At 43.0% G+C, this 14,834-nt stretch overlaps 1 protein-coding gene across 3 annotated transcripts in view; it reads right to left on the reverse strand.

The window, feature by feature from the left end:
- Positions 1-893: 893 nt before the first annotated feature.
- The window catches only part of LOC143266974 (STAM-binding protein-like), a 28,453-nt gene continuing 14,512 nt past the window's right edge, over positions 894-14,834 (reverse strand). For all 3 annotated transcript variants that reach the window (XM_076543079.1, XM_076543083.1, XM_076543086.1), the window contains 8 exons: positions 13,303-13,381; positions 12,954-13,046; positions 12,214-12,502; positions 9,625-9,749; positions 8,741-8,878; positions 5,561-5,673; positions 4,540-4,639; positions 894-2,454 (listed from right to left, as the gene is read on the reverse strand). In XM_076543079.1, coding sequence (XP_076399194.1) covers positions 2,398-2,454; positions 4,540-4,639; positions 5,561-5,673; positions 8,741-8,878; positions 9,625-9,749; positions 12,214-12,502; positions 12,954-13,046; positions 13,303-13,381 — 994 coding nt within the window. In that variant the 3' untranslated portion in view covers positions 894-2,397. The remainder of the gene's footprint in view (positions 2,455-4,539; positions 4,640-5,560; positions 5,674-8,740; positions 8,879-9,624; positions 9,750-12,213; positions 12,503-12,953; positions 13,047-13,302; positions 13,382-14,834) is intronic.

Here is a 14,834-nt window from a genome sequence, read left to right on the forward strand (position 1 = left end):
AAAAGTGTTGAGTGTTTGGTTCCAAATGAGATGACGTGCGTGCGTGCACACATGCACACACACCATCACCATCACCATCACCATTCAGAGGCATGCTGTAAAATGACGTTGAAACAATTTAAGAGGTGGAAGCTGGAGAGGAGTACTGTGAAAACCTCTTTTCTACACAAGACAAGGGCTTTGCACTCAGGAAAACCCAGCAGCTGTGTTTGTCTCCACTAAAGCTTCTCAAGGGGGAGTGCTTCAGTATTCCAGAATGCATGGTGTAGGGGTTAGTGCTCTAACCCTAGCTGAGGAGTGACTTATACTTCTTTAGGGGGAAGGAGGAGTCGGTTTTCTTTGGGGGTGTAAAGAATGGGAAGTTGGCCATGATTCAATAGAACCTCACAAACGTGCACATGCAAGAGACCCTAATTAAACTCAGCGGGTTGTTCAAATGGGAAATGGGGCAGGCAACTAGGCTTCATACAACAAGACCCTTGACCCCAAACCTGGCACGTTTACAATAGGGGTTTCAGATGGGGTTGGAGGAGCGTGGCTGAGGGAGGGGAGGACTAAGTATGATCAAGATCGATTATAGACATACAGGACAATGTCAAATGATAAAATTTAAAACCACAGCAATGAAATGTTTAATCCCAACACTCGGGAAGCAGAAGTAGGTGAGTTTTTGTAAGTTCCAGGTCAGCCTGGACCATAAGGTGAATTTCAGACTAGAGATTGCTTTACACTGAGATACAGTCACAGTAAATAAGAAAGAAAAAGGAAATAAAGGAGAAATAATCAACTAGGACAAGGTTGCCCACCAGTATCTACTAATCCTATTAGCTGGCAATCACACCTCTCACTTAACATGATTATGTGACTCCTGATCAGAAGGAAGACTTAAGAGCTTGACACAAAACTCAACTTTAATTATAGAACTAAATAGCAATTTTAAGAAACTACAAAATCTGTTTCAAAATACACTTATATAAAGAAAATACAAGTTTCTGTGAAATTTATGGAATTTCTAGACAGGGCCAACATGAGCAGAGAATGTGTGCCCGAGCACAGTTCATGGTGAGCTGCTTTAGCCAGTCAGTCACTGGCAGTGAATTTGTCCAGGCATCCCTTGTGCAGGACAACAGTTTTGTTTACAGTTTGCTGTAAGCATTAGCCTCAGTGGTGAGTTCATCACAGCTAGGGAACTTTACATACTTCAAAACAAGCTTTTTAGGTGAGTAGACTTCTCTCTCTTGTCCAAACATCCTTCAGAGTTGTATTGTGCCGTATTTCCTAGCCAGTGTGGTCACTCAGGAAGACGGTCTTCAGAGCAACATGGTTGTCAGACTGGATGATCTATGAGGAGGGGAGGAGGGCTAGCTGGTGCTGTTTTACATTAGACAACTATGACAGTCCACAGAGCTGCACTCATCTTCTCTTGCCTTTCTAGGCTTGTGAAGTGGTCCACTTTGTTCCAGAGGTCCTTATTCCTTACGAGATGCCCTGGAGCTTCAAAATCACTCATCACCAAAAGTCAAAAGATCAATGAATAAAGAGTTTAAGCCTAACATGTGATGCCCAAAGATTCTTCTTGTAGCCCAGCAGAGAATCCCCATTAATAGAATATTCTTTTTTAAACTCTGGCATTTTTTCCCAGTTTCCATGTGCCAGACTATAGTGCAACATCTCACCCAGGTAGACACCATGTAGTCTGCATCAGGAACTCCAAATTCTATGTGAAATTGTACATTGTTGTTATGCCTCATCATGGCATACAGCCACTCAAAAAGCAATGACTCATCTGAGTCAGAAATTTCTCTTTAAATTATGTCATTATCAGTTAGTTTCAAGTTGTGTGCTTTATATCTTCAAAAAGTCGTTTGTCTGTCAAAGAAGCCTTCAAGCAAAGTGAGACATGTAGACTGATGTCTGGAATCAATAGAAACCTTCATCCTTCAGTTGGTTAGTGAGTGTTGGCATTACAACCTGTCCTCTAGGCTCCCTGAGGCAGGTGAGGCAAGCCAGCAAGTGTGTGCATTGGGCCCTTACACCTATACTGGATCCTGGCCAGAAAATATCATCTAAAACTAATAACAAGTAAACTATATAATAAAACCAATTTCTAGTCATTATGAATGACTATTCTAATTCATTAATAGAGCACACATCAGTGTCTTCCTCTGGGCTCTGTGAATGAGTACAGTGTGCCATTCATACACAATGTTGTACACACGTGACAAAGATGTAACATACATGAAACAGATGTAACATACACAACATACGTAGAACACATATACATATACACATACACCATCCTACATTCACTCACATATACACAAAATACACACACACACACACACACACACACACACACACACACACTCCCACTGATGTAGGCCTATGGGATTTAACTCATCGCAAATCTGTGACAGTCACCCGGCTGTTTTGGATGGTGACATGACTGCAGTCCTGCAATTGGAGAAAAGAAAATGTGGTTAAGGCATGGATAACTCCTGTTTTGAAACAGCTTATACCTTTTATATTATACCAAAAGAGAGCTTCATGTGACCCAGGCTAGAACACATAACCTAGGTATGCCAGAGAGATCCTGAAATTACCCTCCTGCTACTAGCTCCAAAGTGCTAGATTATAGGCAAACACCACCATGGCAGATTTCAATAGTGCTGGGAAATGAGTCCAGGGCCTGGTGCTTGAAAGAGGAGCACTCTCCCAACCGAACTTCATCCCCAGCAAAAAACCTCTGATTTGAGAAGCTCACTGAAGTTACATAGTTCTCATCCTAGCACTGAAATCCTGAAGTCAATAGAAGCAATGTCAAAAGATCTGGCACCCAACATTCCCACCAAGTTCTCCACATGGTTGGAGTCAGTGTCTCCCCGTGTATCTTTGCATCTATTTTCCAGAGTCACTTGTGAAACATTCCTTTATTAAAAGGGACCAGGAAGTTCAGTGCAGTATTGGAGTCATGATGTCAATCAGATGGTAAAGGTGACCTAATAGTCCTCAAGGAGATACTCACACTTGGCATACAAAGTCATAAGGATTTATCAATCTGAAAGCCTGGCTATGTAGCCTCAGCTGGCCTCAAACTTGTGATCTCCTGCAGCAGCTACCCAAGTGCTGGTGCTACAGATGTGCTTTACCATGGTTAGGTTTGGAGGAGATCTTGCCAACTGGGAACTTGAGAACTGGTGTTTTAGACATTTTTTTTAATTGTGCAACATCTTTCAACATCCTAGCACCTAATCATTTTATCTTCTAAGATAGAGCTATGTGTTTTTTAACAGATCTTTTTTAGAAAGATCTTCCCCACAGTCAACTGAAAACCTGGCTTGATCCATGAGACTAGAAAACAGGGACTGGAGTATGGTACACTATTTAACAACACCCACTTCTCTTGCAGGGAAGTGGGCAGTAAGCAATGACTTGACTCCACATCGAGGGCATCTGCCAACTTCTTCTAACCACACAGGCACTAAACTCATGTGCAAATCCAAATGGAGAGAGAATTAAAGTCAAAACAGGGTCTACTTTTAAAAGACTACACAAGGAAGTTAAAGAAATAAAAATAATGAAATATATATCTATATCTATATTTTTTAAAGAAAGCTGAAGTTTCATTAGGTCTTATTTTACTGTTAGTATAATGCAAGCTATATATAAATACACACACGCATTTATTATGATACATAGAAAGCACACACAGAGTTCTACCACTTGGAATTAGCACTCTGATCTCAGGATCTTAGCCTTCCTTCAATCTCTGTGACTGTATCCCTCACTCATATATTTTATAGGACTGGGTTCTGGTCTTTTCACTATGTTGCTGCATTTCTTCTGAATCAAAGTGGATGAAAAAGTCCAGGCTAATGTGAAGTAAAGTGCCAGAATCTCATTGATCTGAGGCTGATCTGAGGCCCTGAGGCCTGATCAAACTATGTGTTGTTATTACAGATACAAACTGGGAGAAAAAAAATACCTCCCTAGGCAGGTGAGCACAAAACTTCAGAATGAAATGTGCTTAATTTATCTATCTTACATGGCTTTTTCCTTGGCATTCTTATCATCCACTGAAACCTAGTAACTGACATTGATGAAGAAGAAATTAATAAGTAATAAACCTTGAATAAGCTAATGGATTCCATACTTTGTTGGTTATTTCTTTCCTCCATGTTACTGGGCATGGAATCCAGGGCATCAAGTATGCTGAGGACACACTCTATCCCTAAGTCCACCCCAGTCCCCTTCCTTTATCCTATCAACGGCCTGTAAAGTACATAGTATTAGTATCCCCAGTTATCAGGAAAAATGGTCCAGATGGCCAGCACCCTCAAAGACAGTAAATGACCAGGTTGCAAATATGAGAAACTGATATCCACAGCCCTCTGCTTCCTAGGTACATGGTTATTATGGATTCCTATGAAGGAGAGTGATGAGGTTGACCTTCCGTGAGGATCAAAAGGATGTTCAACCATATCAGCTCTATGTCCTGGCTGGGAATATGGCCTTGATTTCTTGTACACAGATACATACACAGAAGAGAGCTGAGTCCTGCTTATGAGGATGGAATCCTCTTTGGGGGCACAATGATATTTCTTTTAATCCATAAGATGTTAGTGTAAAAATTCCGACTCTGAAATGAGAAAAAGTAAAATCAGTCAAGCAAATATCCCCCCAGTCTCCTTCTCCACTCTCCTCTCCATCTTTCTCTCCTCTTGTCCCCCTTCTTTTCCTTTCTTTTCCTCCTCTTCCTCTCTCCTTTCTATAACCTCGCTCCTTCTCCTCTCTCTCCTTCTCCCCTCCTCTCCTCCTGTCTCTCCTCTGCACAATTCTTCCTCCCTCATAGACCATGTGGAACTCCTCCTCCTATCCTAGTCATCACCGTCTTTGTCCTGTTAGACCTTGTCTTTGTCATAGTCTCAATCACCCTCCCTCCCCTCTCTTTCTTCTCCTCTTCATCCTTTTCTTGTCCTCCTGCTCCTTCCTCCCCTTCTTCTTACCCCTGTATGTGTATTGCCCTCTCTGTCTCACTATCTCTGGATCCCTTTCTTGGCCTAATGATGCAAAGGAACTCAACAGTAGAAATGAGAAAGAAGAATCAAACAAAAAGGTAGGTCTGTTAGGACAATCATTGTGAGGAGCAAGTTGGGGGTGTACTGAAACCAGGGTCCAATAGCCCCTGTGAGACAAAATCCAGGGTACAAAAACTTATTACAAAAGAAAACAAGATGATTCATTGCTTTCCCAACATTAGCTCTGCTGAGGAACTCAGATTAACATGACATTGGGAATGATAAGAGATGACACTCTATGCAGTGTCCAGTGTGGAATTTCTTTAACCTCTGGCTCTTGAGGTCACTTCTTGAGGATGGAACCAGCAGTGGTGTCAGCACATCTTTTAAGAGCAGCTCGTGTTAATTAGAATGTGCACCTTAAAGAGAGGCTTTCATAGCAATCACTTAAGACACTCTGGATATTACTTCACTTTCACAGTGTTCTGAGCCATGGAGCATTTTGCTCTTGTACCTTCCAGACCTGAATCCTACATACTCACTGTTTATATTTGGGTGCACACACCACTGCAATGGATTCCGGCAACATCTTCTGGTAACAATAATGAGTGTGTAAATCCACACTCGACAAGAAGGCTGTCTGGGTTGGATGGGTCTGAGAAGACAAAAGAAGCCAAGAATTCCCAGTGAGCCCCATGCCTGATCCACAAAGGAAAGCAGTCCTGAGGAGCTTCAACAACTGGTTCCCACCATGAATGCCGAAATCATGCCGGGAAAACACTCCAGTCTGCTAGGTGGAGAAGGAAGAAGGAATTATCTCTTTTGTCTTCCTGATCCATAAAGTTCCATATAAGTTGAAGCTCTCCAAATTACTTCTAAGCTGTTTCCTCCCTGAGGACAAGATCCCTTTATTCATCCATGCCTAGTTATACTGACTGCCTAAAGAGTAACCATTCCAAGTTTTGTCCTTCAGCATCTAACTTACCTCTGCTTCCCTCCTGCTAACAGCAGACTCTGATTCTATCTTCACCCAGAGTTCCCATGACTATTTCAAACATCAGTTCAGCAGTCTCTCAGGGTCTTAAGCTCCCTGCCTTCAATCCTGCCTCTGAGACCTCCCTATGTGATTTCTCCCTATGTGAAGAGGAGGCCCTTCTGTCCTTCGGGTGTGGTACTGTACACACTACTGTCACATTATCTTACCCCTCTTCCCTTTCCTTCCCTCTTTTTCTTGCTCACCAGGTGTAAACACACATCAAACAACTGCATGCCAGAGTGGGGAGGAACCTTGCAGATGTTAGGCCAAGAAAGCCGGATGTAAAAGTCACGTATCTATCCATTGCATTTCAGGACATAAGCAGATATGAAGTACTGATAGCATGGAGGGGGCACACTTAGATTAACTCTATAGAGATCAAAATAGAGATAGTTAGAGCAAGAGGAAGATCAATCTCAGAGGAAGGAATTTGGAAAGCTGGACCAGGCTCTCTGCAAATTCCTGTTTCCTCAAGGAGTCATTAAACTATGGTGTTCATACATGTACACTACAAGTAAGCTATATTTTAAAATATCAAGCACTTGTAAAACTAAAAGTCAAAGAAAAAACTAAAATGAAGGAAACAAAAAACAACTAGACAAAACCATGATGAAACCATTTCCCAATTCTTGTACATGTCCATACTCTGTTAACCCAACTCTGCAAAAAGCAGCCTCATCTCTCCCTTTCCCCTAGAATCTTAGCCTAGATAGATGTGATCCTCAATATGACAGTCCTGACAAACTCCACAATAGCCATAAATTCATCAAATGACATTGTTTTCAAGTCACAGCCTGGCTGTGTAGCACAGGTTGGTGCCAAAGTCACCATCCAGCAGGCCCACCTTCCTGAAGGCTAGGCTTCCAGAACTGCCAGTACACCGAGCTTTCCATGGCTTCTTTAAACCTTGCAGTCTCTGCCCACCAAGGCCTAAAAGTCATTAGCCAACATCCTCAAAGAGCTCCAGCTCCAGCATGAGATCTGGATCCTCTTCTGCTGGAGCCTGTCCCTGGGTCACATGCTGAACTCATTCCCCCACTGTCCCCGCTGTGTGTCTTCTGTGAACCCCATAACCATTTCTCCTGCAGCCTTGTGTCTCTGTCATCCCCCACTGGGTTCCTGCTCTCCTCATTAGATCTCCTCCTCAGCTGTCAGCCAATCATTTCTCTTGCTGTCAACACTCCTTATTTACCAGGTTTTCTGGGCCAGCTCCATTCAGAAGTCACAGTTTCCTCCCCTGCCTTCACTTGGCTTCCCAAAACCTCCTTCCAACTGCCAGCCAAGGTCCCACAGATGTGATATCTCACAAGTGCCTTAAATTCCCCAAGGTAGGACTGAACCCCACTTCCAAAGTCTGTCTTCCTCTAGATGCCCCACTCATGCTTATTCCATCCCCATGGGTCCAACTCCAAGCCTGCCCTATCACAGACTTGACAACCCCTATTCCTCAGCCCCTGGATCTCTGAAACCCCACATTCCTGTGCACATGGCCATCACCCTCTCATCGTCATTGGAAGTGAGCAGGCCCCAAACGTTAACTGACCTCCCCGCTGTTACCAGCCTTGTAACTCCTTCACTTTACCTTCTGAGCCTGGCTTTGATCGTGTCATTGTTCTGCCCAAAACACCCAGGGAGTTCTCCCTTTACTCAAAAGCAGGTCTGTTCTTTCTTCCCACACCAGACAATGGAGTGCATGGTTCTGAAGGGTCATGTCAACACAAATCTGACATCCTTTTCTAATATCAACCACAAATCCCAATGGACAGGACTGCTCACCGATGCAAGAACCCTTCCCCATGGAACTCTCCTTGGGCTTCTTTGTAAGTCATTATAAGTCACCTCGAGTGAGACTCCTCTTTCCATGAAACCCACAGTGCCCTATATTTATCTCCTAAAGAATAGAATGGACTCTGCCTCATCGAAACTGGTGCTCATTTTCTGTATGATCTCCAGGCACCAAAGGACAAATTTCCATCTCCCATGGTATATTATTGTTAGGCAAAGCATTAAGAATTTATGCAACTGAAGCATGAAGATACAGGAGACTGCCTCACATATCAGCACTTCCCAAGCTATGAGTACAAAAGTACTTGTGATCTCCAAAAACCTAGGAATAGCCAACTGATTGCGGCTTATACCTGTCCCATTCTAAGAGGAACAGCATGTTCTGTGAGTATGAAGCCATGAAAATGAGAGATTCATTCGGAAGAACTCTCTAGGGAAGGAACTATATTTCCTTCAAGATCACCACAAGCCTACACAGCATGGCCAACTACTTGAAAATCTTGTGTGCAGGTGCTCTTTTGGTGTGCACAAAGCAAGTTCTTCTCCATAAAGACAAAATGCAATCATTAGAATGAATTATCTTGACATTAAAATATGTCCAGTTTTTATATACAGCTTTTAGGGACGTGGTCTCTACACCATGTTCTCATACATCCTAGGGAAGCTACCTTTATTCATCTATTCACAAGGTATTGGAACTTTTAAGAACTGCTTTGTGTAAGAGATAAAATTAGAAGAGCTGGAAATACACCAGGAAATGTGCCTTTGACTCAAGGATGGAACACTAGTGACTGCTTGTGCTCAGAGAAAGATGATCTGGAAAGGATTGATTCTGTGATGAGAAAGAAATAGGCAGTGTGCTTAGAAAAGGACCCTGCCACAGAGAGGTGAGTGTGCTTACATGAATCCAACCTAAGGTGAGAAGCCCCAGCTCCTCTTGAACAAAAATGAGTTCCTCCTCGTTCTCAGTGTAACAAAAGTCAGGCTCTCCATTCTGCATAGGAATTATGATGTGTGTAACTTGATATTCTTCCTCTACCTGACAAGAGAAAACAACTTGTTATAATTCCCTGGCACTGTCAATCCCACTCTCTCATAACACAAGTAAGTAAAGCCCCACCCCAGTGAATGACTCTCATGCTTCTCCCTCACCTCAGTTTTTCTCCACCTGAAACACTGCTCCAGTGCTTTGCTGGGTACTGTATGAAGGCACAGAGGATAAGATGAACCTGACATGTCCCTCCTAGCACATCCTGGGACTAGGGTCTTCCCTGTAGCAGCCAATAGATCTGACTGAGGGTCTTGAAGTGTTTTATTTATATTCCAAGGCTTACCACAGAGTAGGTGATCAGACCAGACTACAAAAGGAATTGAATCCTCCTCCTTTTAGAATTAGTCAATATGCCTGTCTCCATGCCTCACACCAGACATTCTACATGGCAGCTTGCCTGCTTTTACTTCAGTGACTCACTCTGTGTGTGAACCAGGTTTAAACTTATAGGAAGCCTCCAGTCTCAGTTTGCCAATGACTGGGGTTACAGGCATTAGCCACCACTAGAGTGAAAATTTGTAACTATAGCACTGAAGCAAATTGTTCAATTTCAAGGGACTCTGAAAAGCAACCAGTTGCAAAATCATCAAATTCCAGGTGGCCAGGACTTGTCATCCATGGTTCCTTCTGTGGAGTGGTATATATGGACACAGCCCCTGGATATGTTTTCTGGGAGTCATGGGAAGCCAAGGGGGAAGAAACGGTCTCAGATCAAGGAGTCTTCATATCTTTACCAGTATCCCGCATAAGACTCCACATGTTTCTATTCCTTTTTGGGTATTGTTCTTTGCAGAAAGCAGGAACTGATGCCATAAATCCTCTGGAAGGACCACAGGGTGGAGGCCTTTGGAGTTCAGAACTGCAATGGAAAGGAGAAAGAAGTCTGAGGTTACAGGGCCTGGTGTCCCTGAGCAGAACTCAGTCTGGTAGCCTGGAGGAAAAACACAAAGTCATTGGTATTCTCTCTAGCAGCCCCCCTCCCCATGATGGAACCACAAAATAGGCAGGGAGTTTCTTCTCCAAGCTCTGGCCACAGCTGAGTGGTAGTTGTGAGCATGGTCTTTACTGTCAGTGGATGGAACAACATATTTCTGGGTGTGACCATGAGTTGGTTGCAAAGAAATTTCTGTGTAGATTCACAGACTCAGTGGGCTAAGGGTCCTCTCAACTCTGGTGGGTAACATGGAGACTAAACAGGACAAACAGACAGAGAAATGTAAACTTCTGCTGAGTCCCTCCTGGGACAGACATGTCTTCTTTATCTGTGGTTCAGATCTCCAGGTCTGCTGGCCACTGGACTCTCAGGTCTGGACTTAACGATTCCCTGGGTCCTCATGTGTCTTGAGACTGAGTCTCATGAAAGTGGCTTCCATGGTCTGTACCTTTCAGACTTAGGCTGAGACAAACTACAAGTATTTTACAGAATTTCCACTTGAAGAAAGCCTGTTGTGAGCATGCTCAGTCATGTAGACCATTTCCCCCAAGAGCTGTGAGGCCACAATAAACCCCACCAGATTTCAAGAGGTTGCAGTTGCATGAAAGCATACAGAGAGATTTTCTCAAGGTCATACCATCACAGACTGTCACTAATAGGGCATGTCGTAGGGATGGAGGAAACCCTTGAGACCCTGGAACTACAGGATCACCCGTGGCACATACCACTTAGAGAAGTTGCAGCCTCAAATCCAAATGTGAGTGAAGATGGTACACTTAGCCCATCAAAGTCCCAAGGACAGATGGCTCCACTTAGCTGGAACCAGTCATCCCTCTCCTGGTTGTTTTTAAAGTCCAATAGGAACTGAGCAGCTTACCCCTGCTTCTTTATTATATTATACAGATGTGTAGATTGTTGAGTACACAAGCTCACAGCTGGGAAAGGCTTCTTATTTGCATCTGGAAATGTGTGGATTGCTGAGTGCACAGGCTCAGGGCTTGCAAAGGTAGACTCTCTTATTTGCATCTAGAAATGTGTGGATTGCTGAGTGCACAGGCTCAGGGCTTGCAAAGGTAGACTCTCACTTGCATCTGGAAATGTATGAATTCCTGACTGCACAGGCTCACAGCTGGGAAAGGCTGACTCGCCTGTGCTTAACTGAGACAGAGCATTGCAATTTGGCTTGCAGCTCCTTCCTCATTCAAGAAGAGATTTTGACTCTTCCAAGGCAAGACAAGAATCAACCAATACTTTAGAAACATCTGAAAAGCCAGCCTTGGTGATGCACACTTGGAATTTCAGCATTTGCTTGCTGAAGTGGCAGGATCTCAAGTCAGGCCTATTCAGGTTTTAAGCCAAATTATAAAAATTAAAATTAAAAAATAAAAAATGAAACAAATTAGCTGAATATTTGAGAACATTTTTCTGCTATATTTGTGAATTTCCCATTTAAAAACCTTTATGTATGAATTGTGAGTGTGTTTGCACAAGTCCATGATATGTGTTTGTTTGTCAGAATGTGCAGGCTGCTGTGTGAGCAAGGATGCACAGGTGCTTCAGCACATCTGCAGATGTGACCTGACTGCCTGGAGTGCTGATCTTCCCTGGCCCCTTTGGTCCAACAGAATCTCTTCTGTGCTTCTGTGTCTGCCCAGCTAGCTGTGCTGTGAGAAACCAGGTCTTCTCCTGTCTCCCTGTCCCACCTCACCTGAAGAGAACCTTGAATGTAGAGGTGGCCAACACACCCCATTGTCACGTGCTTTCTGGAGATTCCATCTCAGGTTCTGACCTTGTCACTGCCAGCGCTTCACCCACAGAGTCATCATCTCCCTGGCCCTAATTGAGGATTTCCTGTGAGAGTCTACCAAATACTGAAAACATAATCTCATGCACCCAAAATTCTGTTGCCCTCACATCTCTCCATTATGTCCTAAGATTATCTAAGAGTCCAACTTTCATAAAGTAACAATGCACAACACATTCCTTATGATGGAAGATGATTCAGTATTTTCTTAATGTGCTTCTTCAAATCTCTACAGAGCTCAGAAAAGATGAGGATCTGAATTCAAACAAGTTTTGAGGAAACTTGTCTGGGTAAACTAAGTTAAAGGTATTTTGACAAGACAGATGGCAGGAAGGAATGAGACAACACTCATCATAGGAGGTTCTGTTACCACAGCAAAGTGGATCCCATGGAAGCAAACGGCCGAGGACGTGGACAAGGGGAAGGAACATTTTCTGTCGCTCAGTGCTCTAGACCTCAGACACCTGTGCACCAGCACTGCCTTACTTTACTGGAAAGCTGGAGTCTGTTTTGTGTGGCTGACCCAGATGCAGGGAAACACTTATATACAAGTCATTTCCAAGTCATGGACCTGTGGTGACTCACCTGGGCTTCTCATCATTTTATTCTCCCCACAGGGAGTGTCTGATGAAGTGATGGGTGTTATCTCCTCAAACACTCCCTGTGGGCCACACACCACTTGTTTCCCAGGTGTGCTTCCTCTTGAAGGTTCTTCAGCCTTTGTTGTTGATGTCAGGCTGGGCCCCACCTTTCTACGATGCACAAATCTGTGCAGAAGAGCACTGAATTTGGGGAAGTTTGGGAAGTTTTTCCCATGATTTTTTTTATCCTCCCCAAATGCCTTGATTTTTGCATCTTCTGCTCTTCTTTTCTTCTACAGAAAGAAAAACAGATTTAAGTTACATCTTCAAATGCCAGAAGAAAAAGCCTTACCAGCAAAGAGATGAAAAAAGTGTAGGTAGGTCTGTTTAGGTCTGACATCTCAGCATAGGGCCCATGGAGCATCAGGTCTATGGAGAACAGCTACCACCACCTTAGTCAGTTCCTGTAAAGCCATCTTCAGTAACAATGAAGTCTCAATATTCTCAGTGCCCTACTGCACTTTGTGTGTGTGTGTGTGTGTGTGTGTGTGTGTGTGTGTGTGTGTGTGTATGTATGTATGTATGTATGTGTGTTGGCTTGTCTGGATAAAGTGCATGTGTGTTCAAGTGAGTATGGGGCCTATCCATTAGATCATAGACTCAGTGAAACAACACAACACAATCCCAGAACACAGGCTGACCAAATGACACACAATCCTCCTTCCTCCATGCTCACACACTGACCTTATCTGCCAGGTAGCCTTCACCCTCCTTAGGATGTCGTCTTCGGAATGTGAATTTTAGGTTCTCAGCTTTATCAACAACGTTATTTATAGTCTGCAATACAAAACAGAAATGGAAAATTTGAACAGTGCTAATGTCAGAAAAGAGAATAAGAAAACAAGTGGGGAGAGGCAGCAGTATCTCATGCATGACTTGAACCCCATTTCCTGCCATCCCTCTCCTCTGTACTGCTATGCTGAGGCAGAATCAGCTCCCCTCCTACCCAGGGTCATGATCTGTTGCTTTTCTCTAAGTAGTTCACTGCTGTTATGGAGATTTTAGATCAGTCACATAGACAATGAAGACTCACCTTGTTGATTTTGGATCTTATTCGAGCTGAAAGACACTTCTGATATTGTGGGTCTTTTGTGAGTTTCTCCACAAAGAGTCTAAAGGAATAGAGCAGAGTGACTAAAATGTACAAAAAGTTCCAAGTATCAAATGAGGCCCTGATGAAATTCAGGGTTTGAGAAGTTCCTGGACTGAGTAAAAGCACACCCTGAAATCCCACATCCCCTTATCCTCCAGTGCCAGGAGAGAGAAAGATCCTCACTCTTCTATCTACTGGTACATTCAACAAACATCAGCTATCAAGAAGTATAAAACAACCTCTGGAGGCATCACAATCCCTGACTTCAAGATCTACTATAGAGCTACAATAATAAAAACAGCTTGATATTGGCATAAAAACAGACATGTGGACCATGGAACTAAACTGAAGACCCTGACATTAATCCACACACTTATGAACATTTGATTTTCAACAAAGAAGCAAAAACTGTACAATGGGGAAAAAAAGAAAGCATCTTCAACAAATGGTGTTGGCATAACTGAATGTCAACATGTAGAAGACTGCAAATAGATCCATATCTGTCAACCGTGCACAAAACTTAAGTCAAAGTGGATCAAAGACCTCAACATATATCCAGTTACTCTGAACCTAAAAGAAGAAAGTAGGAAGTAGTCTTGAACATATTGGCACTGGAGGTCACATCCTAAATACAACACCAGTAGCACAGACACTGAGAAACAATCAATGGGACCTCTTGAAACTGAGAAGCTTTTGTAGGGCAAAGGACATGGTCAACAAGACAAAATAACAGCCTACAGAATGGGAAAAGATCTTCACCAACCTCACATCTGACAGAGGGCTGATATCAAGAACAAATAAAGAACTCAAGAAATTAGGCATCAAAATAACCAAGAGTCCAATTAAAAAATGGGCTATAGTGCTAAACAGAGAATTCTCAAAAGAAGAAGCTCAAATGGCTGAAAGACATTTAAGGAATTGTTCAAAATTCTTAATCATCAGGGAAATGCAAATCAAAATGACTCTGAGATACCACCTTACACCTGTCAGAATGGCTATGATCAAAAACACTGAAGACAGCTTATGTTGGAGAGGATGTAGAGCAAGGGGAACACTCCTACACTGCTGGTGGGAATGCTGGTACAACCACTTTGGAAATCAATATGGCGCTTTCTTAGAAAATTGGGAATCAACCTCCCTCAAGACCCAGCCATACCACTCTTGGGCATATACCCAAGGAATCCTCAATCATACCACAAGGACACATACTCAACTATGTTCATAGCAGAATTATTTGTAATAGCCAGAACCTGGAAAAAACCTAGATGCCTTTCAACTGAAGTGTGGATAAATAAAATGTGGTACATATACATAATGGAGTATTACTCAACAGAGAAAAACAATGACATCATGAGGCTTGCAGGCAAATGGATAGAACTAGAAAACATCATCCTGAGTGAGGTAACTCAGACTCAGAAAGACAAACATGGTATGTATTCACTCATAAGTGGATACTAGATATAAAGCAAAGG

This window comes from Peromyscus maniculatus, chromosome 1 (assembly GCF_049852395.1).
Source record: "Peromyscus maniculatus bairdii isolate BWxNUB_F1_BW_parent chromosome 1, HU_Pman_BW_mat_3.1, whole genome shotgun sequence".
Taxonomy (NCBI): Eukaryota; Metazoa; Chordata; class Mammalia; order Rodentia; family Cricetidae; genus Peromyscus; species Peromyscus maniculatus.